The sequence below is a fragment of the Tenrec ecaudatus genome, chromosome 1, assembly GCF_050624435.1.
Source record: "Tenrec ecaudatus isolate mTenEca1 chromosome 1, mTenEca1.hap1, whole genome shotgun sequence".
NCBI lineage: Eukaryota > Metazoa > Chordata > Mammalia > Afrosoricida > Tenrecidae > Tenrec > Tenrec ecaudatus.
In genome coordinates this window covers 125,932,092-125,958,955 of record NC_134530.1, presented here as the reverse complement: position 1 = coordinate 125,958,955, position 26,864 = coordinate 125,932,092, and the positions used below count along the sequence as shown (strand labels likewise).

The window sequence follows — 26,864 nt, the reverse complement described above, 5'->3', positions numbered from 1 at the left end:
GTCAAGCACATTTGTACATTTGTTGCCATCATCATTCTCAAAACATTTGCTTTCTACTTGAGTCCTTGGTATCAGTTCCTCATTTTTTACCCTCCCTCCCTCATCAACCTTTGATAATTTTAAAATTATTGTTATTTTTTAATGTCTTACACTGTCCGATGTGACCCATCACCCACTGTTCTGTTGTCCATCCCCGAGAGGGGGTTATATGTAGATCATTGTGATCGGTTCCGCCTTATTCTCCCACCTCCCCCTTCCCTCCTGGTATCGCTACTCTCATTATTGGTCCTGAGGGATTTATCTTCCTGGATTCCTGTGCTTTCTGCTCTTATCTGTACTGGTATACACACTCTGGTCTAGCTGAATTTGTAAAATAGAATTGGGTTCATGATAGTGGGAGGGGGAGACATTAAAGAACTAGAGGAAAGTTGTATGTTTCATCATTGCTAGACTGCACCCTGACTGGCTCATCAACTCCCCACGACCCTTCTGTAAGGGGATGTCCAGTTGCCTGCAGATGGGCTTTGAGTCTCTACTCCGCACTCCCCCTCATTCACAATGATGGATTTTTTTTTTATGCCTGATACCTGATCCCATCCACACCTCGTGATCACACAGGCTGGTGTGCTTCCTCCATGTGGACTTTATTGCTTCTGAGCTAGATGGCCGCTTGTTTGTCTTCAAGCCTTTAAGCCCCCAGATGCTGTATCGTTTGATAGCTGGGCACCATCAGCTTTCTTCACTACATTTGCTTATGCACCCATTGTCTTCAGTGATTGTGTCGAAGGTGAGCATCACGGAATGCCAGTATAATAGAAAAAAGTGTTCTTGCATTGAGGGAGTGCTTGAGTGGAGGTCCAATGTCCATCTGCGACCTTCATACTCAGCCTGTAAATATGTGCACTTGGATCTATTTCTTGCACACAGCAGCCATCAACTCTTAGATAATGGCCCCTCCGTGCCCATTTCTTCATGGGTTGTTCCCCTCAAGGCTAGATGCTCTTCCTTTTAGTCGTCCTCCTCTCGGGCCGTGGTTTTGAGCCCAGCTGCTGATTTTCTGGGCGGGGTTGAAGTGCCAGTGCTTTGTTTATTGTGCTCCAACAACTGGCTCTCCCTTCCTTTTGTTCTGGGTTTTAATCTATCCGCACGCAGCCTCAGATCCCCTGTTGGCATTAGTTGCCACTGACTCGGTAACTCATGGAGCCCTGTCTGTACACATAGAACTGCTCCGTAGGGTTTTCCAGGCTCTCACCTTTCAGAAGTAGATTGCCAGCCCTGTATTCCTGAGCACAGTGCTCCTGGGTCCAAACTGCCAACTTGGCAGTGCTCAACCTTTTGGACCACCCAAAAATTCCAAGACCAAACTCACTGCTATGGAGTCGATTGTGACTCACAGTGACCCTATAGAACAGAGCAGAACTGCCCCTTTGGGTTTTTAAGACTTTAAATCGCTATAGGAGCAGACAGCCTCATCTTTATTTGGTGAAGCAGATGGTGGGTTCGAACTGCTGACCTTGTGGGTAACTGCTGAATGAACGTGTAGCGCACTCCAACACTAAGAGAACCTGAAATCCCTCTCAGAGTTGTATAGTCACCTCTTGCTCTTTCACAGCTGCACTTGGTTAATTAGAGTTCACAAGTGTTTCTCACAGCTCTTCTGGGTGTTTAACTCTTTCATTAGAAATTTTATTCCTGTTCTATTTTACCAGAGTAGATGATGTCCATCACCTAAGGTTATTACCAAAGGCTCGCCCGGCTCTCAGTGCACACACAGCTCAGCAATTGCTGCGTGCCAGGGGCAATGACCTACAGGTTATTAGCCCTGCTTCACAGACGACAAAACTGTGACACCGAGAGGTGTGCTCAGTGTTCCTTCCATCCAGGTGTACACCATAGTAAGTGGGGTCACTGTCACTTACTGCCATCAACTCAATTCTGACTCAGAGTGGCCCGACAGGACAGGGTAGAACTGCTCTTAAGGGTTTCTGAGACCGACTGTGCTCACAGCCTGTGCTCAGAGCCCCCCTGCAGGAGGGCTTGTCACGGGGGCTAGCCCTTCTGGATTGTATCCACCTGCGAATTTGGTCCCACTGAAGTCATCAGAATGGCATGAACTGAGGGAAGGCTAGGCTGGAGCCTTCTAAGTTCCTTTCTAGGTGATCTGTGATTGCAGGGAGAGGGGGTTGGGGGTATCATGCAAGTTGCTCAGTTGAAAACTACTCTATTTCATTAAGTAGTTTGGGTTTTCTACATCACTTGCTACATCAGACAGGTAGGACTCTCAACTTCCGTGCTGAAATCTAGGGGCGATCTATGATTTACAGCTTTCCTGAGACCTACTAGTCCAGTCATCTTAGCACAAAAGGAAATGCCGGGACGTGCGGCTTTTAACTACTAAGTCATTATTTGGGGAGAGAGAGGAGGCTGCGTACTCCCCTAAAGAGTCCCAGTCTCAGAGACCCACAGGGGCAGTTCCACCCTGTCCGGTAGGGTTGCTCTGAGTCATCCTGGACTGGAGAGCAGGGAGAGGAAGAGAGAGAGGGTGTCATTATGTTAGCAAATTATTTTGCAATGTATTGTGCCTGTTTTGCATTGGGCTGCTCACCACAAGGACAGCAGTTCGAGACCACCAGCTGCTCCACAGGAGAAAGATGAGGCCTTCTGTCCCCGTAAAGAGTCACCGTGTCGGAGACCCACAGGGACAGTTCTGTCCTGTCCTATCGGGTTGCTGAGAGTTGGCATTGACTCGATGGCAGGGAGTTTGTTTGTTGTTTGTATGATTTGCTCTTCTTTACAGACTGTTCTTCACTTTCTGAGAATGGAAACATTGTGTGACTCTTTCTTTAGAAGTGTACCAAATCACTCATACTCGTGGGAGACAGATGGGAAGGCTAGCTCGCATTGGCCAGGCAGGGCAGGGCGCTCGGTGTCCGGAGGGACCTGAAACTGCCGGCTTGTGTTCGCAGTGCGCTTCCTTACAAACGAGAGGCCAGGCTGGGGGTCACCTCGGAGCTGGGTGGCCTGCGCTCTCTCCACCAGAGACCCAGGCCCCCTGGAACCTAGGGTGTTCTCCTAAGATGTCCAGAGCCACCCTTGGATAAAATCTCTGTGCCTGCTTGATCCGCTGCCACAGTTCCCTGGCAGAAGAGACGGAAGCCAGGAGGCTCTGTTTGGGTACTTTGCCTGTGGCGGTTGACATGTGCCTTCCCTTCTCTCCCTCTGGTTCCATAGGGCAGGGGCTGGGGACACATGATTCAGAAGTTCTCCCTGCCAGAGGAAGTAGAGTTGTTGGGAAAGTTGGGGTCCAATCAGAGAAAGGTCAGATTAACCACCCAGGGCCTCGTGCCCTGGGAAGCAGGCCTGCGGCTGCCCAAGGCTGGAATGTCTTCCCAGAGATGAGGTTGGTCTGAGACCACTCAGGAGATGCAGTGTCGGCTGCAAGGATGGCTGACCTCGGGGAGGAGAAGAGAGGTGCTTCCTCAGGTGATGGGGGGCTTCCACGAGCCGCCCTCAACTCCACTTGCACAACCCTGGAGGAGTCAATTATGGATTAGGAAGTTGTCACGGATGAGAGATCAATCTAAGCAAGCAACTACTGATGGCAGTTAAAATCAGAAAGTAGAGGATAATCTCAATTAGAGATGGGATCATCTCACGTTGATTAGTGAAAACACATTTATTTCCTTCTTTTCCATATTATTCTCGTCTCTTCCATTGAAGACCCCAAGTTATTGAGGGCCTGCTTTGTATTCTTTACTTAGGTGGGGCTTTATTTAAAATCGCTTCAACCCTTTCTTTAATGTGCCACCTCCACTTGCCAACAGTAGCTGTTGGAGAGAGACCCATTCCTAACATGGACTGTGCTAGAGCCTCTCTCCCCTGCCCCCCATGGCTCTCACCGGACAGAGCTCAACTCAAAACTCACTCAGGGACACCTGGTACAGGGCAGCGGAGACTCAGTTTGTGGATTTCCAAGACTAACTCTTCACGTAGTAGAAAGCCTCATCTTTCTCCCGCAGCGCCTCTGGTGGTTTTGAACTGGTGACCGTGAGGTTAGCAGCCCAGCATAATCTTCGTTTGCTCAAAATGGATTTGTCACTAAAGTCTCCAAGCCCATTTCAGTTTTACTCTCTCTCTTTAAAGCCGCTCAGGTTTGAGGGATAAGGAATCTGGAGCCATTGTGTTGTTTAAAGAAACACACGATATACATTTATACAGCCCATCTCAAGAATGAAATCAACAACAATATCCTGTGGAACCATCCATTGGGTGGTTCTCTTTCATCTTCCCACTTCCACCTGCCTCCCCCCCACCCCATCCTCCTCCTTCCTTCCTCAATATCCTCTCTCGGCTCTCCCTCACTTGTTCCCACCTGGTAATCAGAGTCATGTCTTTTGGTGTGTAATTCACATTTCTTTTTCCTTACAATAATGGTGTTAATGAATATTTATCTTTGTGAGATTGACTGAGTTTGCTAAGCATAGTTTGTCCATGTCTTTATGGGTTGAAGAGAATTATCATTGTCGTTTATTGATGTATAAAATTCCATTGTGTGGATGTACCGGGTTTATTTATCCATTCCTCTAGATTAGGGATTTTGGCATGTTTGCACGTTTTTGCTATTATGGAAATTGCTGCAGCAAACGTAAGGGTGTCTGCTCCTGTTGCACTCTTGATTGCTTGAGGGTGTATACCCAGTAGAGCAAAGGTTCTCAACCTGTGGGTCGCGACCCCTTTGGGGTCAAATGACCCTTTCACAGGGGTCGCCCGATTCACAACAGTAACAAATGACGGCGATGAAGTAGCACCGAAAGTAATTTTATGGTTGGGGTCACCAGCACATGAGCAACGATTAAAGGGTCGCGGCATCAGGAAGGGTGAGAACCACTGCAGCAGAGAGAGGGCTGGGCCATAAGGGGCGGGCATTTGCATTTGAGGAGGTGCCACACTGATGTCACAGTGGTTGCACAATTCTGCTGTCCCACCAGCAGTGTAAGAGCATTCCGATCCTCCGTATCCTTTCTTGCATGTATTAATTTGTGTTTCATTGAATTTTGCTAAAAGTGTCAGTGTGAGGTGGTATCTCATTTTTGTTTTCATTGGTTTCTCTCTTGTTTCTAATGAGCATGAACACTTCATATGGTGTCATCTTAAATCCTTGACTCTAATTGCAGACACTTCAAAGCAATGGCCTTGGGAGGCTTTTGTGTGATTCTGCAGCATCCTTCCCATGCTCAGTAATGTTTCAGTGACCCACGTTTCTGTTCACATGGAAATAGATCATTGGATTCTGGGTCAGATTTCCACACGAGAGAGAAGGGTGACAAGTATTTCAATAAATCGATGCATAAGAACCTCATTGCATGGTGTAATCCCCATGTGGTTGTTTGGGGCTGCTCGGGCCCTGGGGGCATAGAGGTTATGCATTGGGGCGAGATCCTCAAAGTCAGTCAGAAACCACCAGCAGCTCGGCGGGGGAAAGACAGGACTTGGACTCTCATAAACAGTTGGACTCAGAAACGCACGGTGGGAGTTCCACCCTGCCCCACCAGGCCGCCGTGAGTCAGCATTGATTCCATGGCAGTGAGTTTGGTTGGGGAAGGTTGTTACAGAGTTGCTCTGAGTCTGAATGGACTCCGTGGCATGCGTTTGGAGAGCGTTTTTGTAGATAAGGGACCTCAAGTCTCTACTGCTTTAGTCACTCAATCATGACCAAGTATTTGGTCCACATTTGCTCACAAATGAGCCAAGTAAAAGGATCCAGATCCCTCACCACCACACCTGCCCCCACCCCCACCCACCCCCCTCCCCACTCTGCGCTCCAGCGAGCTGCCAGGCCTTCGGGTTGGAGGCTTGGTGCACTTGCTGGGGGGCACCCCTCCCTTCTGGTGGATATTTCTGTAGATTCTCCCCTTCAGGCTCAGAGCCATTCTGCCCTTGTAAGGTGATGGTTCCTTTCTATGGGGATATGTTGGGGATTTACCCCCCTGCGATTTAGATCTCTGATGTCGACTGTCTTTTCCGAAGTGCTGTCGGCCTAAGGAGCTGAGGCTCACTGTAACCCTCCAAGTGAGGAACACGTGAGCTCTCAAGTCCCACCTTCCTTTTTGCCCTTACCTTAGGCAGCTCCTCGCTCCACCTTCTGCAATAAGCCAGGGTCTCCGTCGAAGTCCTTCTACCATCTTGGGGTAGACCTAAGGGCGGGTGCCCTTGCTAGCTGCCACCCGGTCAGTTCTGATCGCAAGTGTGCAGGGGAGAACTGCTGCCTTGTTTTCAAGGCAGCTTTCCGAGCCCATTTCCTGAGGCATCTCTTGGGCTCAGACTGCCAGCTTTGGGCTAGTAGTTGAGCTTAATTGTTTCTACCACCCAGGGTTTCCTCTCCCAACCCCAGCAGCATATAAAAAACAAACTCACTGCCACTGAGTCAAGACTGACTCATAGCAACCCTATAGGACAGGGAGAACTGCCTCTGAGTTTCTGAGACTGTAACTCTATATGGGAGCAGAAAGCCTCCTTTTTTCTCCCAAGGAGCTGCTAGTGGTTTTGAACTGCTGACCTTGGGGATCGCTGCCCAACTTATTACCACTATGCAACCAAGGCCCCAAATAGCATATAAGGGGCTTTAAAACGTTCCTGGGAAATTTTCATTATCTTTGAATTCCATATTTCCCACGAACTTTTTGAAGCCCCTGGTGTATAAGATGGGAACAAGAATAAAAATAAAAATCTCCACAGGGGAAGGTGTGATGGTAAAGGGGAGCTGACCTCAAGCAGTCCAGAAGAAAGGGAATGCTGGGAAACTGGATCATGGTAGCAATTGTACAGTACTGCTTTATGTGATCGAACTATGGAATGATATGGTACCTAGATTAACTACCAATAAAAAGGTTTTGGAAAAAGCAAAATTGAAAAACACTCCATGGGGACATCAAGGATTAGGATGAATGGCCCAGACTTACACCAGGAGTGGATGGGTCAGAGAACCAGCAAGAAGCAGAGGCAGGTGTAGCTGAGATGGGTGCAAAGCGCCATCGTGGGTGCCTCTGGCAGCCGCTCCGCCTGTTTCTTCTCTCAGGGTGGGTGGGACCGGCTCCCCCGTGGGGGTGGTGTGGGAATGGACCCACACGATGCAGGGAGGTGCTGGTTCAGAGCCTCCCTGTAGGACAGGGCAGAACTGGCCTCTGTAAGTTTCTGAAACTGTCACGCTTCACGGGAATAGAAATCCCAGTCTTGCTCCCACAGAGTGGCTGGTGGTTTTGAACTGTGGACCTTGCAGCTCACGGCCCAGTGTGTAACAGGGTGAGGGTGAGGAAATGTTGGCCGTGACCTCACACCCTGTCGTGGCATGCTCTCACTTGGCCTCCTTGCTTCTCGTTTCAGGGATCAGCACCTTCTGGACCCCACTCTGGAGTACGTAAAGGTAGGATTGGGCGAGCAGTCGTGGGCCCGTGTACATTTCCTGTTTCTAACACGGTGTTGCTGCTGTCTGGCTTGTGTGAGAGCTGGTTAGATTGTCTGACAGAATGGAGCCGTAACCTGACTCTCTTGACCTGGAGTAACCCTTGTCAGATCTTACATCATCCCAGGGCATGTCTGCAGTCTTTCCCCCTGAGCTGGACCCCTAGGGGCCAAATGTGTCTTAAGAATCAGAATTTTTTTCCCAAAGAAAGGTACTATGTTGCCCCCCCAAAGAGGCCTGGGATCATCCCCCGTCACCAGACTCGTGGCTCCTGTAGTGAGATACAAGAATAGTCACTACAGGTGGGATAAACAGACTATTAATAAGTTTATTTCAGCTCAAGGCACCAAATGAGGCCGGGTTTGTTTTGCCGCCAAGTGAGCTTAATAACAAACGGACATTTGAAAATAAGAGTGACTTCCAGCTTTCAGTTGGGAGTTTGGAGTGAGAGATGGGGATCACAGGCTCCCTGAGCTTTTATGAGCTGTTTTTGCGCCGCTCCAGCGTCCACCCCCTGACTCAGAAGCTGCCCGGGGACGATGGGCAGTAGGGGTGCCTCCCGTCCAGAAGGGTTGACAGTCAGTGCTTCTGGGCAAGGTTTCCCTTCAGAGCAGAAAGAAACAGTGCTCTTCACAGCTTTAATTCTGCCCCCCTGTTTTTTTCCTGCCCCCTTTTTTGAGGGTGTGTGTGTATGATTTTACTGTATTAAGAACTGTGGTTAAACCTGGCCAGTGCCTACAGAGGAAAGACTTTAACACCCTGCCACACTTGGCTTCTTGAATTGTTTGCCTACCTGCTTACGGATGTGGGGAAGAAACAGTGGTGGGACGAACAACAGAAAAGTGGATGAAGGGTGACAGAGGACGATATAAGCTATGAAAATAATAATCCATAACTTATCAAGGGTTCATGAGGGAAGGAGGAAGGGCAGGGAAGGGAGGGGGAAAAGAGGAGCTGATATTAAGGGCTCAAGTAGAAAGAAAATGCTTTGAAAATGTTGATGGCAACATATGTACAAATGTGATTGGCACAATGGGTGAATGTATAGATTGTGATAAGAGATATAAGAGACCCCAATAAAAGTATTTAATAAAAATGTTTTTAAAGAAACTGTGGCATGAGATAGGATGTCAGGTGGTGCTGTCTCCTAGGGCCCCAGCTATGACCCCCTTATCCCAAGGACTGTCTCTCCCAGTTTCGAATTATTTAAGCCATTCACTGTCCCCTGTGCCGGGGCTTGGGCACCTCTTCCCCCTGCATATCAGAGGAACACGGACACGCTGTTGATAAAGTGCTTCCTAGATCCAGGCAGGATGCGGAGGGAAAAGGAACTCTGTAAACCAAGCACCCCCTTGACATGGAGAACCCTGTGAGCAGCCCAGAGCAAACCCCACTGCTGGGGGAGCCTGTGAGCAGCCCAGAGCAAACCCCACTGCTGGGGGGAGCCTGTGAGCAGCCCAGAGCAAACCCCACTGCTGGGGGGAGCCTGTGAGCAGCCCAGAGCAAACCCCACTGCTGGGGGGAGCCTGTGAGCAGCCCAGAGCAAACCTCACTGCTGGGGGGAGGCAGGGAGGGCCCAGGTACAGGGAGGTGACTGGTCACCCCGATACCTGGTCATAATCAGTACAATCCATAGCCATCCCTGTGCATGACTGGAGACTACTGATGACATAAGCATGATAACTGACTAATGCCGAGCTTGGCCCAGAGCTTGGAGGAAGGGCATGGGGGTTGGCGTGAGACTGTGGATCTTGTTTTGTTTTTTTGGTTTCTGTGTGCACTGAGGAGCTTTGGTGGCACACTAGCTGAGGGTTTGGGCACAAGCCAAAAGAGCAGCAGTTCCAGCCCACCAGCTGCGCCACAAGAGAAGGACGTGGCGGTCAGCTTCCATGAATATAACAGCCATGGAAACACTACGTGGCAGTTTGACTCTGCCCTACGGGGTTTCCTTGGGAGAAAGGCAGGACTCTGTGCTCCCGTGAAGAGGTGCCCTCTCGGGGACTCACCTGGGCTGTCCACCCTGCCCTGTAGGGTTGCTAGCCGTCAGCGCTGCCGGGACGGCAGTGAGTTTCCATGAGTGGGAATCCCCGGGCAGCAATGGGTTGGGTTTGGGTGTGGACACTCAAGCTTTGAAAGCTTGGAGGACTTTGACCCGAAGACCCCCGAGACCCACATGACCATCTTCCGGGCCAACATGGGTCCACTCTGAGCCTTAGCTGCCTTCTCAAGCCAGGCTGGGCAGTGCAGATGCTGGGGGTGGGGAAGCTTATCAAGGGGGAGAGAGCTGTGGGAGGAAGGGGGCCACCGTTTGGTCCTCTGGCTGTGACCTGCTGCTTCCCTGATATTCCTGAGTGTACCTCGATGTGGGAAAAGCCGAGATTCTATATGGAGAATGCCCGGTCAGGGGGGCTCTTTCTGATCCAGTCAGGTGGATGGGCCTCAAAAAGAAGAGCCAAGGGGCCAGATTCTGGGGGACCCAGGATGGGGGGGCTGTCTGGCCGCTGAGACTCAGTATGGGTATGGGAGGCACCCTGTGTGGCCGACAGACAGGCAGCAGCCCAGGACCAGCCCCCGGCCTCCCTTTCAATACCGCTCTTCTCTGCAGTGGAGACTTGGGCAATCTTGACCTGGCTTTCCCAGGGCCTAGACAGAGAAGAGCGGTGAGGGGAGCCAGGTTCCCAGAACCCCCTCCCGCATCCTCCAGTCTGGGGCACCCAGGTCCTGATGCTGCCCCCTAACTAGAAGGGAGCTGTGGAAGGAGGGCGCAGAACGAAGAATGAATACAACATTCCATTCGGCCCAGTTTGTATTCTGCGCCCTGCGAACACTCTGCACAGTTTGCATTGCAGCGGATTAATATGGCGTGAAAGGGGACTGGTTTGTGGTTGCCTAGCTACAAATAGCTCTTCTGTGCAGGGATAAAGGAGACGGGGATGGCTGGGAAGCCCCAGGGCTCCGTGCTGCTGCTTTTCTCTTGCCTCCTGAGGGGCCTCCCCACCGCACAGAGGACCTAAGGGCTGGACGTGATGTTTGGATGTGATCCGACAGGTCGTGCCCTCGGTTCTGGGAATCTCATTCCTCACCTCTCCCATTTCATTCTGACCATCAGAGAGGGTCCCGCACCCGCAGTGTTGCTCCCCGCCGTCCCCTCCCCCCACAGCTTTCTTGGAGGTCTGGTTTTCAACAGTTCTCTATATTCATAAGTTGCTTTTTAGATATCATCGCATGTAATTGACTCACTTTATTTGAAAGAAACCACTTCCCCCAGGTTTGGGGTTAGAAATTTCCTGCTTGTTTCCACCTTCCTCCTGCCGTGTGATGTCCCTCGTGACACGGGTTAGTGGTGTGCGACTGGATTTTCCTTTGCGTACCTAGCATACCTTACCCTAGATAAAACCAGCATTGCATTCTTTCTTTCTTCAACTGGGGAAAATAGCTTTTAAAGGCAATAGCCCTAGACATCATTGTGAAATAGACTTTACGTCCTGGGCTTCTGGCCCCCTTTGGGCTGTACCTTATTATTTCCCCCATTAAAATGCAATCATTCCACGCCTACATTATTAGACCTGTAGCAGGTAACTGCGTGGAAATGTTGACAAGATAATTGTGCGATGGCTAAGCTCTCCTCTGCTAACTCACTTAGCGGCTAACTGGAAGGTGGGGCATTTGAGCCCAGCCAGCGGCTCCCTTCAGAAAGAGGCAAAGCTCAGCTCCCATGAAAAGTACAGCTTCAGCCACCGACGGACCGGCAGCTCTGTCCCACCATGGTCACCAAGAGCTGGGATCATAGGCAAACAGTGGCGGCAATGAGTTCCTCCTTCCAGAAAGCATTCTACCAGGAGACTCCAAATCCCGAGGGTCCAGGGGAGGGAGCTCAACCTCGTCCACAGACTGGTTCTCCTGAGCTCCGCACCTCTGCTCTCGGGCTCCCAGCCCCTCTGAAACTAGGACATGGATGTGGGCTCACATCGCTCCTCCCTCAGCTTCCCCCCAGTCCTCCAGGGGCGGGATTCCTTCCACTCTCGCTCTGCATCAGGACATTGCCGTGGGCTCATTGGGCTCTTCGGGATGCCATTCCAGATTATGCCTCAGACTCGGGTCTGGCAGATCCTACGCACCCACCTGTTACCTCCAAAGATTGCCAGCCCTGCGCTGTCTGCTGGGAATGCGCTGCGCTGTGCGGGCCCCTTTCTGACGCCTTCCCACCCTGCCGTCCTTAAGCCGTCTCTTCCCTGCCAACAGCCCCCACTCATTTCAGCCCCAGGCCAGTTTTATAAATTCATATCATGTTTCTTACCGACCGTCCCTTGATGTCTGCCTCCTTTGGAGGCTTGGACCCTGAGCTGTCTAGGCTCCGCTCTCACAAACCAGTGGGAGAGCCCAGTTGGGGGGGCTAGGGAGGGAATTGACCGGTGGAGAACCGATGGCTTTTCTGAGAGGAAATGCTTACTATTTATCTATACCCTTATAGATTTTTCCATGTTTAACTAAATCAGCCTCCGGAGAGATACAGTGGCGATTAGAGAGAAGTAGACAAAGGAAATCAAGGAGACAGTTTGTAGTTTCTCCGTGAGGCTCAGAGCAGTTGGGAGCCTCCTCCCCCCCACTCCCACCCCGCAGACAAAGGCTGCCCTCCAGGCAGCCCTGGTAAGGAAATGTCCAGACAAAAAGCAGCCCTTTGTTCCTCACCAGCATCCCAGCAAACCGGTATCCTCCTCCTCCTTCCTGCTGTGCCTTCAGATTCCTGCTGGAACCATGGGGTGGAGGATGGGGGGGCTTCGGAGGAGTCAGACCAGAACCCTCAGCCCCACCCCCCTGCCCCAGATGCTGAACAAAACTCACAAGCCCAGAGAGCATAAGGCACCCGCCCTTTGTAGGGTTCTTGGGTCCTACTGAGTTCACCCCAACTAGCAGCAACAGGCATGGCAGATTACCTGGAATCTTTACAGCGGACTGCCAGACCTTGCTCCCACAGAGCCCCCGGGCAGGTGGGAACCACCAACCTGTTAGCTAGGAGCTCGGCGAGACCTCTCTGTACCACCAGGTTCCTTCCTGGTCTGAAAATGCTCTTCCGGGGGGGTGGGGGTGCACACAGACCTCAGTGTACCCCACAGCCCAAGGCTCAGCTCAAAGCGAACTGTTAAGTAAGGTCAGCCAGCAGATTAAAAGAGGACTAATTATACAGATTTCAGCGCCAAGAATAGGGGGGGGCCTCCGTGGGAGAAGGGGTGGCATGACTTTGGCTCCCCCTTTGTGCTCAAGATGGCCCCTGCGCCCCCGGCCACAGTTAAATAGCTGCCTTTGGGGGGAGTCTTCTTCAGCAGGGAAAGCAGGCCCGTCGCTCTGAATTCGCCGGCCAACAAAGCCTTGAAAGGGACTGACAAAAACCATGCTCGCAGTGCATTCTGTGAGATTTTAACGAGTTACATGAACCAAAAATGGCCCGCTTGGCAGGCCGTGCGGGTTTCTGCCTACGTGTGCATATCCACAGAGCCAACTGTGTCCCCCGAGGGACCAGAGATCAAACACGGCCCGTGGTGAGTCTGCAGCAGCCCCCCGCCCCCGCCCCAGTCCTCTGAGGCTCATGTTCAGAGGAAACACTTCACACAGCCCACCCCAAAAGCACTCTGCAGTTATTCTTAGGAGGTTTAATGTCCCTGTGGTGAGAAGCAGCATGGCTGACAGAGGGTGGGAAGGCAGCCGAATCGCAGGGAAGGGCAGTTCCTGAGTCGGTGGAATCCTATCCTTCAGGCCTGTGAAAATGTGGCTCGTTACAAAAACTTAGTTCCTGAAAGCTTGTGTCCATCAGTTCAACGAACGAGCTGTACGCGAATGTTTATAATGACTTTACTCATAACTGATTAAAAACTGGAAACTACCCAAATGTCATTTGACTGGTAAATGGGTAAACATACTGTAGCACACCCATGTGATGAAGCACTACTCCACAGTGAGAAATGCACTATGCTGAGCCAAAGTGGTGTAGTGGTCACGCGTAGGGCAGCTAACCGCAAGGTTAGCAGTTCGAAACCTCCAGCCGCTCCATGGGAGAAAGGGAAGGCTCTATACTCCTATAAAGAGTTACTGTCTAGATGTGGCCCTGCCTGGTACTCGACTTCATGAGGAGAGGAGAGGACTGAAATCATGGGTGCCAAGCAACATGCGGTAAAGGAATCAGATGGTACCCGGCTATCAGGAAAAATAGTGTCTGGCGTCTTAAAGGCTCATCTCAAAACAAGCATCCACCTAAGTGGAGAGCTGGAAGCACACCAGCCTGTGTGATCCAAGGATTGCAAATAATAAGATCCAAATCTAGAAGAGGGAAATGGACCACTGCCTAAATTTGAAACACCTGGTTTGTGGAAAGCTACAGATGATAGTGAAAACCCAAATCCATTTGCAGAATCCCTACGTGACTTGAGTCCACAGTGAATATCCAACACAGTATCCATAGGCTGGGAAAGTTAACAGACAAAAAGCACTGTAAAGTGGATTTGCGCAGCTGTACTCAGGCTGGAATGTAACACCTTGTAATGTGATCTCCCACCAGGCCCAATGTGAATTTATTTTAAAATATTAGTACTTCCTGCTTTCTCTTAGATTGGTGTCTTTATTTTATAGAGTCATTGTTGCTGGGTGCTTACTTGTGGTTTGCCCTTGTGTTTATAGTGGTTTCTGTATAGGGCAGGGGTCCTCAAACTTTTTAAATGGGGCCAGTTCACTCCCCTCAGAGCCGTTAGAGGGCTGGACTATAGTTTTAAAAAAAATTATGAACAAATTCCTATGCACACTGCACATATCTTATTTTGAAGTAAAAAACAAACGGGGCAAAAACACCAAGCGAGCCAGATAAATGTCCTCAGCAGGCCCCATGTGGCCCGCGGGCCGTAGTTTGAGGACATCTGGAAAGGGAAACCAGGATAGGTGGAATTAAGGAGAAAGTAGATGGACTGGTTGATTGCCTAGGGCAGCAGTTCTCAACCTGTGGGTCTCGACCCCTTTGCAAGTCGAATGACCCTTTCACAGGGGTCGCCCAATTCATCACAGTAGCAAAATGACAGTGATGAAGTAGCAACAAAGATAATTTGATGGTTGGGGATTACCACAACATGCACTGTATGAAAGGATGGAGGCCTTAGGAAGGTTGAGAACCACTGGCCTAGGGGCACAGAAAGGGGAGTGGGGGTCGGGGGAGTCTGAGTCAGCGGGTACAGGAAGGAAGGAAATGCCCCAGAGTGGGCTGGATGGTGGTGGTGATTGCACCACCTTCTAGATACGGATTGAACTACTGATTTGTATGATATGCTAATTATATTCTAATAAGAGAACCACGCTGAAAGATAGCGCAGTATCGGAGACCCATCCATCGGCACAGTCCCATCCCTACCCCCTCATTCTGTGGGGTGGCTGAGAGTTGGCCGGCGAGTAAAAGTGGATGGGTTACATTGGTCTGGCGTTCTAGAAAAGGCAAGGCCGACCCGGCTGCCCATGGGTTAGGTGGGGGTTGGTTACAGAGGGGCACGAGGAAACTTTAGGGGATGATGTGAATGTACTAGACCTTGCTTCTGAAGTGGCAGGCATTTGTACCATAAAAGATGATCCTTGCTGTATTCAGAGTCTACCTCAAGAAGACTGACTGTAGGACAGTAAACCAACACTTACCCCTAATCCCACTGCTAAGGGGCTCCTCCCACTGCCGGCAATCCTGTAAAGGGCTTCCGAGGCTGAGGCTGCGGCTCTCACAGGAGCAGACAGCCTCCTCTTCCTCCTAGGGAGCAGTTTGAACTGGTGACCTTGTATGTAGCAGCCCGAAGCTTATCCATTTCTCCGCTAGAGGAAAGCGTTGGCTTCGGGATGAGCCACCTCTGAGAAGACAAAGTGCTGGCCTGGTAGAGTTTTAGAAAACGCAATTAGCTCATTCAGCAGATATGGTAAAGGAGATGCCATGTGTTGGGAATTGTTCGGTTGAGTCAGACCAAGGGCGGGGTGTGGAGGTGGGGGAGTCACCAAGAGCCTGACCAAAGATAGCGGCAGTGGGATGGGAACGCCGGGCAGCAGCTGGGGCCTTGCAGAGACAAGAATGAAGAGCTACTCTATGAGGTAAGTCGAGACAGCTGCTGGCTGGAGGAGTGTCAAATGTAGGAGGTGAGGGAGAGGAAGTGGGCACAATGGCAGGGTTCACACCAGGGCCTGGCATCTTGCCAGATGTCAGTAAATATTTCAGGGGAGGGAAGGCAATTTCCAATTAGAAACCTTGTTACCAGAGTGGCATTACGTTAATTGACAGTGAGCATTTGAACCGGTAATGCAGCATCGTACAGCCCTGTAAAAGATCTGACCCAAAGCTACAAAATGCGTGTTAACATTTTAAATGGTTTCTCTGAAAATAAAAAACACGATACCAGGAGATGATAGGGAATTTGAATCTCAGTGACCATACATAGAGTTTTATTGGCAGACAGCCACGCACGTTCATGTGCATACTATCCATGATTGCTTTCTGGTTACCACCAAAAACACCAAACTCACTGCCATTCAGTGGATGCCAACTCATAGCAGCCCTGGAGCACAGGGTAGACCTGCCCCCGTGGGCTTCCAAGACTCCTAGCAGGAGTAGAGTTAACCATCTTCCTCCCTCAGAGGGGCTAGTGGTTTCAAACACCTGACCTTGTGGTTAGCAGCCCAGTCTCTGCCACAGGGCTCCTGCTATCTACAAAGTCCAGGGGAAGTCCTTGTGACGAAACATTTACTCTCTGGTCCTTTCCAGAAAAGGTTTGCGGGTCCTTCTTCTAGACCTAAAGAGTCTGATTGGCGCAGTTGGTTTTAGATCAGTTACCAACCGAAAGGCTGGCAGTTCAAACCCACCCAGCAGCACTGCGGAAATAAGACTTAGTGAACTGCTCCTTTAAAGATTAGCTCACTGCCATCGAGGCAATGCTGACAACCCGCTGTGGGTGCCTGAGACTGTAACTGTTTACCGGCAAGCCCAGTCTGTCTCCCGCAGAGCTGCTGGTGGTTTTGAACCACTGACCATGTAGATCGCAACCACGACACCACCAGGGCTCCAAGAAACCCACATGTTGCTACTCCGTAACACGAGGGAGGGGGCACCATGAGTTGAGGGATGATTCAGTGACTTCTAGAATTAGATTATTCCACTTAATCTCCACAGGAGGTTCTCAGCAAAACTGCTTTCTTCTCATACCGACACTCCCGGGCTGGGAGCAGGCATCGCTGACACCACTTTTATCTCCCTAATGACGCAGCGTGAGTCCTCGCGCGCGTTCCTCGAGCTTGCTGCTTCAACACTGCACGAAGGGCAGCATGTCAACATCTCGTGGTACAACTTGGAGAATGTGGGAATTTAAGGAGTTAATAGATGCAAAGTTCCTAGCACAATGCCTGGCACAAACCCACTCTCCCCTGCCAGTCAGTAGATTCTGACTCGGCTGTTACAGGACAGAGTAGAACTGCTTCCTGTGTGGTCGCAAACAGTCTCGTCTTCCTCTCACGGAGTGGCTGGTGGGTTTGAACCACCACCAGCAGCCCAGTGCTTAACTTAGAGCACCACTCGTGGTGGTGGTGGTGGTGGTGTTAGGTGCGGTCAAGTGGGTTCCGACTCATAGAGACTCTGTGTACAACAGGAAGAAATGCCACCCGCCGGACGCCGGCCTCCCCATTGCTGTCTGTTTGCACCCCTCGTTGCAGCCACTACGTGCATCTGTCTCCCAGCGGGTCTTCCTCTTTTCCACTGCCATTTCACTTCAAGTCCTGTTCCAGGGACGGGTCTCTCCTGACAACATGTCCAAAGTACGTGAAACAAAGTGTCGCCATCCTTGCCACTACGGAGCATTCTGGCTGTACCTCTTCCAAGACAGATTTGTTTGTTCTTCTGGCGGTTCATGGTGCTTCCAATCATTCGTTCTTCCTCTCAGTGTTCAACTTCCACATGGCTGTTAGGCGATTGCCACTGCCTTGGCTTGGGTCAGGCTCACCTTAGTCCTCAAAGCAGCATCCCAGCATCCCTGCTCTTTAAAGTGAGCTTGTGGGGCAGGCCTGTTCGTTGTGATGTCATTTGATGTCCTAATGGCTGACTTTATGAGCCGTGATTGTGGGTCCAAGGAAAAGGAAATCCTTGACAGCTTCAGTCTTTGTTCTACTTCTCGTGGTGTTGCCTATTGGTCCCATTGTGAGGATTTTTGTTCTCTTGACATTGAATTGTAATCCACCAGTTAGCCCTTAATAAATATTCCTGTTAGTCGCTGTCACCTACTGGCTGGCTCATCTCTGCTCAGATTACTCCGCTTCACAGAGACTTCGGACCTCCCGAGCTACTATCTCAATCCCCTGAATTGATCCTCATAGAACTTGTTTCAATTTTTGCTTGTTTTTAAAAAGAAAAGAAAAAATTATCCACTAGGATGCAGGTTCTGAGTGCATGGATCATTCCGGTTTCCTGCTGCTATTACTAGAAAATATTAGTCCCACTGAAATAATTCTGGAATATTCTCGGTGAGCTGAGTGTCATCCGCTTTGGGGAATGTCAGGTTCCTTGACACAATCCCCCCGCCCCATTTAAACGCCCATCACACCTGGCTGGAGACCCTGCGTGGTACCTGCTGTCAGCACACTTGGCTGCTACTGAAGGTTGGAGATTTGAGTCCACACAGATGTGCCTTGAAAGAAAGACCTGACAGTCAACCTCCAGGAAACCAGCCATTGTGGGTTCCTCTCCCTCTCCTTCCCTTGCCAGCCTGGGAGAGGGGAGAGCGCACCAGGCTTACTGTCGTTGCCTTCAAACGCACATATTTCAGCTGAGGCGTATGCTTTCCTAGGAGTAGTTCTGGAGGCTCAGACACGTCTTCGCCTAAGGAGAACTTACTCTCAGCAATGAGGGTCCAAGTAACTGCAGTGCCCAAAGGAAGGCCGGAGTTTAGTGCTGGACTTGTTTGTTGTGGCGCGCTGCCCTCTAGCGGTCATCACACGTCACAACAGGCCGCGTTTGGCTGCACTTCAGTTTCCAAATAGGAAGTGCCATCATTGCCCCGTCATAGACTTGCCACGCCAGAATGAAGGGGCTGTGTTGACCTTTTGTAAAAAGGCAAATGCCTTTCATTGACTTTGTGATTATTTACCAACAATCAGATATTAGATAAGATCATATTCATCCTAGAATGAGTTCAGGTAGAACTGACCCTGTGGGTGTCTGAGACGACAACGCTTTATAGAAAGCCTCATCTTTCTCCTGCAGAGTGGCTAGTGGTTTTGAACTGCAGACCTTGTGGTTAGCAGCCTAACTTGTAACCCCTGGGCAGTCAGGGCTCCTGTGATACTAGTTGTGTGTAAACATTTGATATGGAGGATTTGGCATTTGGACTGAATTTTCGCCTGCAGTGGCACAAACATTTCTTTGGGGAGAGGGGGATGTCCTGGAATTGTGATTTTTACAAAAAAGGGGGGCCGGAAAGGCAGCTTGACAGGAAAACCAGTTGGGAAGAGCCCTAGGTGTTGAGGAGCTCGTAACTTTTTCAATACCTGAGCTTGGGGGAGTCAGTTGTCAGGTATTTTTTCCCCTCTGGGAGGATTGGCGCCTCCAACCCCAGTGTCCAAACTGGCTTGGCTGAGCGTCCCTTTTCAGAATAGAAGAGAAAATGTCTCAGTGCCCCGTCTCCCCAGCAGTGAAATGCTTTTGTACTCTAGCCCATCATCCAAGGTCAGGTGTAGGCGTCTGCTTTTGCAGCCCTCCTGCATGGGCCCAGTGCCCCCAGGGGGCGCTGCCGTTCACATAAGGAAGCGCTGCCCTAAGCTTTCGGTCAGCAGCGGGTCTGTAAAACTCTGCTCCGTCCATCAGGGACTCCTGCTTGGCCCTGGAAGCTGGTATTCGTGAGCAGAAGGCTGATAGCAGCAGGATAGAGACTGATGAGGGAGGGCAGGCGCCCAGGCTGACCAGAGTAGAAGAAGCAGTAGGCACTCTCTGATTGATCTCTCCGATGGAAAGGAGTGAAGGAACTTTGAGCATTCTCCGGAAGCTCTGAGAAGATGGGCAAGTTCTTGAGAGTAAAACCCAAACCCTCTGCCGGCTGAGTTGATTCTGACTCTTAACCTTACAGGGTCTGCTCCCTCAGAACAGCTGGTGGATTCAAATTGCTAACCGCGCAGGGAGCGACCTCAGCCTTTACCGACGGCACCACCAGAGCATCTTTTAAGAGAGCCAGGAGGCTGGCTCCAGGAAGATTTTTATGGATTTATTTTTATGCATCCTTATTGGAAAAATAATACATAGCTGCACGGGTAGTTAAGAGTTTCCACCACCAGGTATTCGCCATTAAAAAGAAAGATTGAAAACATGATCCCGTTCCACTCAAGGATGTGCTTGGTGAGGCAGTATGAATTCCTAACGGCATTCAGTCTTGACCCTCGTGCCCACGTCTCTTTAGCATTCCGTGTGACGGCTCGCGATGCCAGCACACAGGCCGTCTGGCGCCTACCCAAGCTCGAGGGCTGACTGAAGGAACGGCAGCTGTGGAACTGCTCCGTGAGCCCAACCAGCTCCTGCCGCAGGGAGCACCTTTTTCCTTGAAAGACTGTCTGACAAGCCATCCAGCCTTGATTCCTTGGCAGACATGTTCTCGAAATCGTACAAACTACATCTGTCACTCTGAGGCAAGCAGCGGATGGTGTTGGTTGCCAATGACAGAATTCGAGATTTCCAGGGAAAACGGGGATTGTTGGAAAATCTGTATCCGTCACCATGAATCTGAGGCCTTCCCAGGGCTTCGGAAGAAAAAGAAAAGGAGGTGATGAGATTGGCGGTGAATGTAGCAAGGTGAGCTTCTGATATTGCACAGTGCAATATCAACATTTGGAGGAGCAGCGTAGTGCAGACAGCCGTTATCTTTCTAGGGATGGCACACAGCCGTGCCGGGATGCACTCAGCTTCCGAGACAGACCGCTGGATTTTAGGGCACTGGAGGGAGGGAAGATCCTGGACGCAGTTTCAGATTCCACGTTGCCGAGAACCTTTAAGGAATGACGACTTTGGGGCTTTTTCGTATCTCAGCAGAATTGCTATAATTATCTGAGAAGGTGATGAAAACACTTCTTCCCTTCTGAGCTAGATCTCTGTGTGAGGCCAGCTTCTCTTCAGACGTCACCCAAGACACCCAGCACCCCAGCCTGCCTGCAGACGCAGATAACAGAACCCAGCTGTCCTCTCCTGAGCCAGGCATGCCAGGGATCTGCCTCCATGGGAAACGGCACACGCCTCTGAGCTTGTTTGCCCTGGGAAATAAACTCTTTTTATAGAAACATGCTTTGTGCTCAGGTACCAGCAGCTGCCCCAGCATTGTTTTTGCTCCGGGAGTGACTGTTGACATGGGGGCCGGGGAGTAGGGGGAGACCTGATCTTCATGTTATTATAAAAATCATTTTACCCTCACCATAACCACATTCGAGCCAAACCTGACTCACAGGGACCCTGGAGAGCAGGGTAGCAGTGCCCGGATGAGTTTCTGAGACTGCAGCTCTGTATGGGAGTCGGAGCTGGTGTTCATCCACCCTGCTGGTCCTGAGGCGAGCAGCCCAGCCCGTACCCCCTACACCAGCATGGACCCCTCTGCAGAGGCGTTCTGGCCCCGCCGCCCTCGTCTGGGCACTGCGGTGCTGTGGGCTCACTGCTCTTCTGCTGCCCTTGCGAGGCGCCACGGACCCCCCGCTGTGCCCGGGTAGACCGGCTCTGTTCCGCGGCCACTCTGCCCTCTTTAGCAGAGCCATCGTCACCTCCCCTCCCAACTTTGAAAAGTTGCGAAACCACTCAGAACGCAGCCAGTCCCTGTTTATCTAAAGAGCCCTGGGAGGATAGTAGCTACACATTGGGCTCCAGCGGCAGGGTCAGCGGTTCAAAACTCCTGGCCCCTCTGAGAGAAAAAGAGTAGGCTTGTCAACAGTTGCCGTCTCGGAAACCCACCGAGGGAGCTCTCCCGGTCCCAAGGGGTCGCTGCGGGTCGGCATCGCCTCGAAGGCAGCAAGTTTGGTTTTGTGGTGTGGTTCATTGAAAGCACTCCGATGGTGTCTCAGTGTTCAGCCGCTAACCAAACATGCGATGGTTCGAATCGACCAACAGCTCTACGGGTTTGAAAACCTAAAGGTTCCGGCCCTGGAATCCCAATGGGCCAGTTTTCTGCTTTGCCCTGTGGGTGGCTGTGAGTCAGATTGGCCCAGGGCAATAGGTCTGGGTTATCTGAAGCCATGCCGCCCTCTCCCACTGGGAGTCTGGTTTAGCTCAGCTTTCCCAGCCAGGGCACTTCCCCCGAAGGAGGCTGTGGTAGCTGGCTGCTGCCAAGGCGCTTCCGACTCAGCGGCGCGGTGCGCAACCGAACCAAACGCCGCCTGCCCTGCGCCATCCTCACAACTGTTCCGTGCCCGAGCCCCTGGTGGCAGCTACTGTGGCCACCCATTTTGCCAGTACCAACTGGTAATGTAGAGAAGACAAAGATGTCACGTTGTTGTTGTTTGGAGAAAAGATTGAGGCGCTGCCCCGGAAGGCAGGGCTCTAGATACCGGGTCTGCTCTCTACCATGGAGTGGGTTGTGCGTCCTGAATGGACTCCTTGCTCCTGAGATACCGCGAAGAGCCCGGTCAGACGCAGCCGCTGCTCAGCTCTAATTGCTTTGTGTGAGAACTGCGAAACCCACGCCGCTGGTGGAGGCCCAGCCCTGCTGATGGCTCAGACGCCTGCCTGCATGGTCAAGTGCGGCCCGGGGACACATTCATGGAAGGGCTAAGTTTACGGGGCCCAGCGGCCTGGAAGGGAGCAGTCTCCAGATAGGCGTTCATTGACCGCAGCAGCTTTTGCTGGTCTGCCCCCCTCCCCCCCGCCACTGGCCAGGCCCCACCCACCTTTCTATGAATGAAGATAAGGAGGTGTCAGATCCGGGAATGAGAACATGCTTTTTGGCCCTTCGAGGCAATTTCCTTTCGAGCCCCAGCTCTCCCCAGATGGCATCTAATTGTTTCTTGAATGACCTCAGTGTCCAGGCTGCAGGAACCTGGTCTGAGAGGCCATTTCACATATTTATTAGCCTGTCGATGAGAATGTGCTCTAGAAAGCCCCCATTCACACTCTCAAAAGAGCTTATTGTGTGGAAGGAATGATGAAGCGGATGGACTGCTTCCTGCAGCCCCCAGTCCCCAGTTGGATGTTCCTTTTTCCCAGGCCCAGGTGGATGAGCTACCCTGGCCCTCCTGCTTCCCACCAGCTCCTCCGGGTTTCGCTGCAGGAGCCCGGCAGGGCAGGGAGTACAGGGGTGGGCCTTGGCCTCTCTTGGCCTGCAGACTAGGAAGCCATGATGGGCGGTAGGTGCCATCAGGTCCGTGCCAGCTCCCAGCAACCCTGTGAGTTCAACAGAACGAAACTGGCCCGGTCCTGTGCCATCCTCACCATGGCTGTGATACCTGCGCCCGTCGATGCAGCCACTGTGTCCGTCCATCTTGTCGAAGGTCTTCCTCTTTTTCCCTGCGCACCACTTTAGCAAGCTTGCCTCTAAAGAGCACCCTGGATGTGCCTCTTCCAAAACAGATTTGTTTGTTCTTTTGGCAGTCCATAACTACTTCCAGTATTTTTTGCCAGCACCGTAATTCAGATGCATCCATTCTTCTTCGATCTTCTTTATTCAGTGTCCACCTTCACAGGCATAGGAGGCAATGGAAAATACCATGGCTTGAGTCAAGTGCACCTTAGTCCTCAAAGTGACATGCTTGCTTTGCAACACTCCAGAGAAGTCTTCTGCAGCAGAGTTGCCCACTACAATGCGCCGCTTGGTGCTTCGACTGCAGTCTCTATGAGTTTGGATTGTGGGTCCAAGCAAGATGAGCTCCTTGAGCGTTCCAGTCTTTTTCCCATTGATCCTGATCAGCAGGTCCAGTTGTGAGGATTTTCGTTTTCTTCCCATTGAGTGGTAGCCCATCCTGAAGACTACAATCCTGGCTCTTCATCAACAAGTGCTTCATCAAGTCCTCACTTTCAGCAAGCAGGGCTGTGTCATCTGCTTATCACAGGTTGTTCATAAGCCTCCTCCAATCCTGACGCCGCACACAGCAACACACAAGCCACCACAGTGCGGGACAGACTGACAGACGATAGGACAGACTGGCGGACAAGTGGTGGCCATGGCGGTGGGAACTGGGAATGACTGCAATCTGGGGGCCTCTGGGATCCGAGCCTGAGAGAGGGAAGTGATGCTTAGCGCTGAAGCCAGATCCAGTCTAGGGATGGCAGGACTCTTGGACCCCAGGAGGAACGTAACTTGGGCGTGGTGGCATGTCACACCTCATGCCCTTGTGGTTCTGAACATTCCTTTTATGAACTAAGGCCTTTTGCCCTTGAAATAGGCACGCTTCCTAGGCGGCTAAGTGCCACGGTGTTTGTGGGGCCCAGATTAAGGATCCCCTGCTTCTGCAAATATCCATGAGCCCCTACCGTGCAGACAGCTGAGCATAGGGCGATGACAGCGAATCAGACGTGGGTCCTGGCCAACAGATAAGGACACGGGTCTGTTTGGTGAATGCAGTGAATGACCAAGGAGCCCTGGTGGCGGAGTGGTTACTCGTTGGACGGCTAGCAACAAGGACGGCAGTTCGAAACCACCGGCCTGCTCCTTGAGAGAAAAACTTTACTCCTCTGTGTTAACTGTAAACAGTTGCCGTCTCGGAAACCCACAGGGGAAGGTCTTGTCCTGCAGGGTCACTACGAGTTAGCACCGACTTGATGTCAGTGCGCTTGGCTTGGTTCTTCGGTGCTGGCTGGGTACTGGAGGTCGGATTGGAACCAGGACTGAGCACTGGGTAAACTGACCAGTGACAGAGGAAGAGGGGAGTCCTGATGGGGCTGCGCACCCTGAGGACTAGGGTTCCCAGGCTCGCTCTCTCGGTGAAACAGGGAAGGGCCTCATGGAGATCGATTGGCACCGTGGCTGCAACCGTGGGCGCAGGCATGAGACTTTGAGAGGATGGCGCGGGACTGGCCAGGGCTTCGCTCTATTGCACAGAAGGCACCATGGCTCAGGACAGGCTTGATGGCAGCCAACGAGCCGCTCCGCCTAGACCACACCCAACTAAGCAGGGGTCCCTAAACATCTTAAACAGGGGCCACCCGTTGGAGGGCCAGACTATAGGTAAAGCTTAAAAAAACTATGAACAAATTCTTATGCACACTGCACATATCTTATTTTTAGGTAAAAAAAACAAACGGGGCAAAAACACCTGGCAGTCTGGATAAATGTCCTCGGCGGGCCGTAATTGGAGGACACCTGAACTAAGGGCTACTTAAGGAGTGAACCTGAAAACACTTGACCATCATTTGGACATGAAACACCTTTCTTTGTTCTAGAAAGAACAGATCAGTTCTTCCCCCTCCCAGGGAATCCTGCCAGGTCAAGGTCACCGTCCTCCTGTAGGGGCTGTCTCAGCCAGCACCGTCTGGTGGAAGTTCTGTGACTTTCCACAGGACAGTCCTCCAAGGGTGTCACATGGCTCTGTTGCTCCCATTAGCAGAGTGGAGGCAGCTCTTAGTGGTGGCCTACACCTGAGAGCGTGCCAGGTGTGGGAGCAAAAGTCACACCTACACTCAACGGCCCAGGACATTCCAACTTCATGACTCCTTCCCCCTTTTCCTTCAGGTAAGTACCTGTCTGTTTGAGTCTAGAAGACTCCAGACAATTCAGTTCTTTCATGGAACATCCCTGCAGTCGGCTGTGGAAACACCTTTAGTTCCCACCCACCCCTTAAACCACGAGCACATTCAACACTCTTATCAATGGGCGTATTTTATACAGGCTTTTGTATAACATCAGTTTATGCTGACGCTGGCTTTAGAAATGTTCTGGTACCAGAAACAAACAAATCTTATACATGTGAACTCCGAAAGAACCTGGCCTTACATGGACAGGTGAACCTACAAAACGGGGGTCAGGAACGTTTTTTTATTTCTTGCCAAGAAATCATTTGAGAGCCATACAAAACGATCGACTGAAAAATTAGTCTGCTCTATGTGGTTAAACGTGTCGTGAACTCACCCCCAATGTGATGGCTGGGCCTGCTTCTCTTGGGTGAGCTGTGAGATGTTAACTGGTGTGGATGATTTCGTGAGCCTTATGGGGCTGGTGGGCCAGATGTGCCCTGCCCCTCTCGTAATCTTTCAGACTGGTACTGTGAGCGCAGAAGCTTACCCAGTAAAGGTGGAGGTGGAATTGCCTGAGTTGATGGCTGGTTCCAAGAATGCACACATCCTTAGATCTCAGTTTCTTATCCTCGGCTTCTCTCATCGGCAGTCCCTCAGATCGGCTTTCTCCACACAGTGGCACATAGTCTGTCCTGGGTTTATAATCCTAAGAGTGTATGGTCCTAGGGGAGAAAGGGACCCCTCTCTTATCTCTAATTTGAAAAATCCCAGGGAAGGTCTCCGATTGGTCTGATTCAGGTCACATGTCCACTCCTCAGCCAGTGTTCTATAGTCTGACAGTTTATAGGTCCATTACAAATAGAAAGAAACATGCTACCTGATAAAATGAGGAGGATATAAAATGATCACCACCTGCTGCTTTTATCATTTTCCTTCTGAATTTTCAGAATCAGATGTATATTAAACTGTATTTCTAATTGCCTCTGCCCACTCGAGATTGCCTTTAGTTGCTGTGGAATTGATTCTGACTCGTAGTGACCCCATGTGTGCAGAGTGGGCTGTGAGCTTTCAGAAGCTGATTGCCAGGCCTGTCTTCTGAGGCACCTCTGGTCTGATGTGAACCCCCAACTTTTCTGTTAGTAGTTGAGAGCTTAATTGTTTGCAATTGTCTGGGGAGACATCCAAAACTTGGTACATGAATTGACCATTCTGATGCCCATCTTTCTTGGGTTAATCTCCCTTGTGGTTTCGTTATGAACTGGAAGTTACAGGTGAGGAAGCCCCCCAGAGGCTGAGGGTCCTCCAGTGATTTACAATTTGACCTTGAGAGACCTGGTGCACCTGGAGAATCATCCAGGTGGCTTCCTGCTGCTCTCCCTAGTCACTCTCCTGTCCCCACCTCTTCAGGTTCACACTGCAAGGCCAGAGGGGCAGTATCCATTGTCCCCACCACGGCAAAGGCTCACCTTGGCGGCTGACTGCCTTAGCAAGTGAAGAAACCGGCCTTCTGCTCTCTCCAGATAACAGAAGCACTTGAACCAACCTCCTCCTATGGAGAAAAGGGCATGCTTCACAACACCATAGGGCATGGGGGCTCTCCCGTACCCTCTGGTCAGTAGGGCTTTGCTGCTTTCTGATTCTCCCAGGCTCCGGCCTTGGAAGTCCACCTCCACGTGCCCTGCCTTCCCTGCCAGCTAAGAATGGCCTGGACTTTTCCTGCTGTCTCCG

The 26,864-nt window shown here is 51.2% G+C and overlaps 1 protein-coding gene across 2 annotated transcripts in view; it reads left to right on the top strand.

Annotated features, from left to right (window-relative positions):
* BCAR3 (BCAR3 adaptor protein, NSP family member) overlaps positions 1-26,864 on the top strand; it is a 123,237-nt gene that overhangs the window by 38,206 nt on the left and 58,167 nt on the right. For both annotated transcript variants that reach the window (XM_075558538.1, XM_075558533.1), the window contains exon 3: positions 7,381-7,420. In XM_075558538.1, the coding sequence (XP_075414653.1) occupies positions 7,381-7,420 (40 nt within the window). The remainder of the gene's footprint in view (positions 1-7,380; positions 7,421-26,864) is intronic.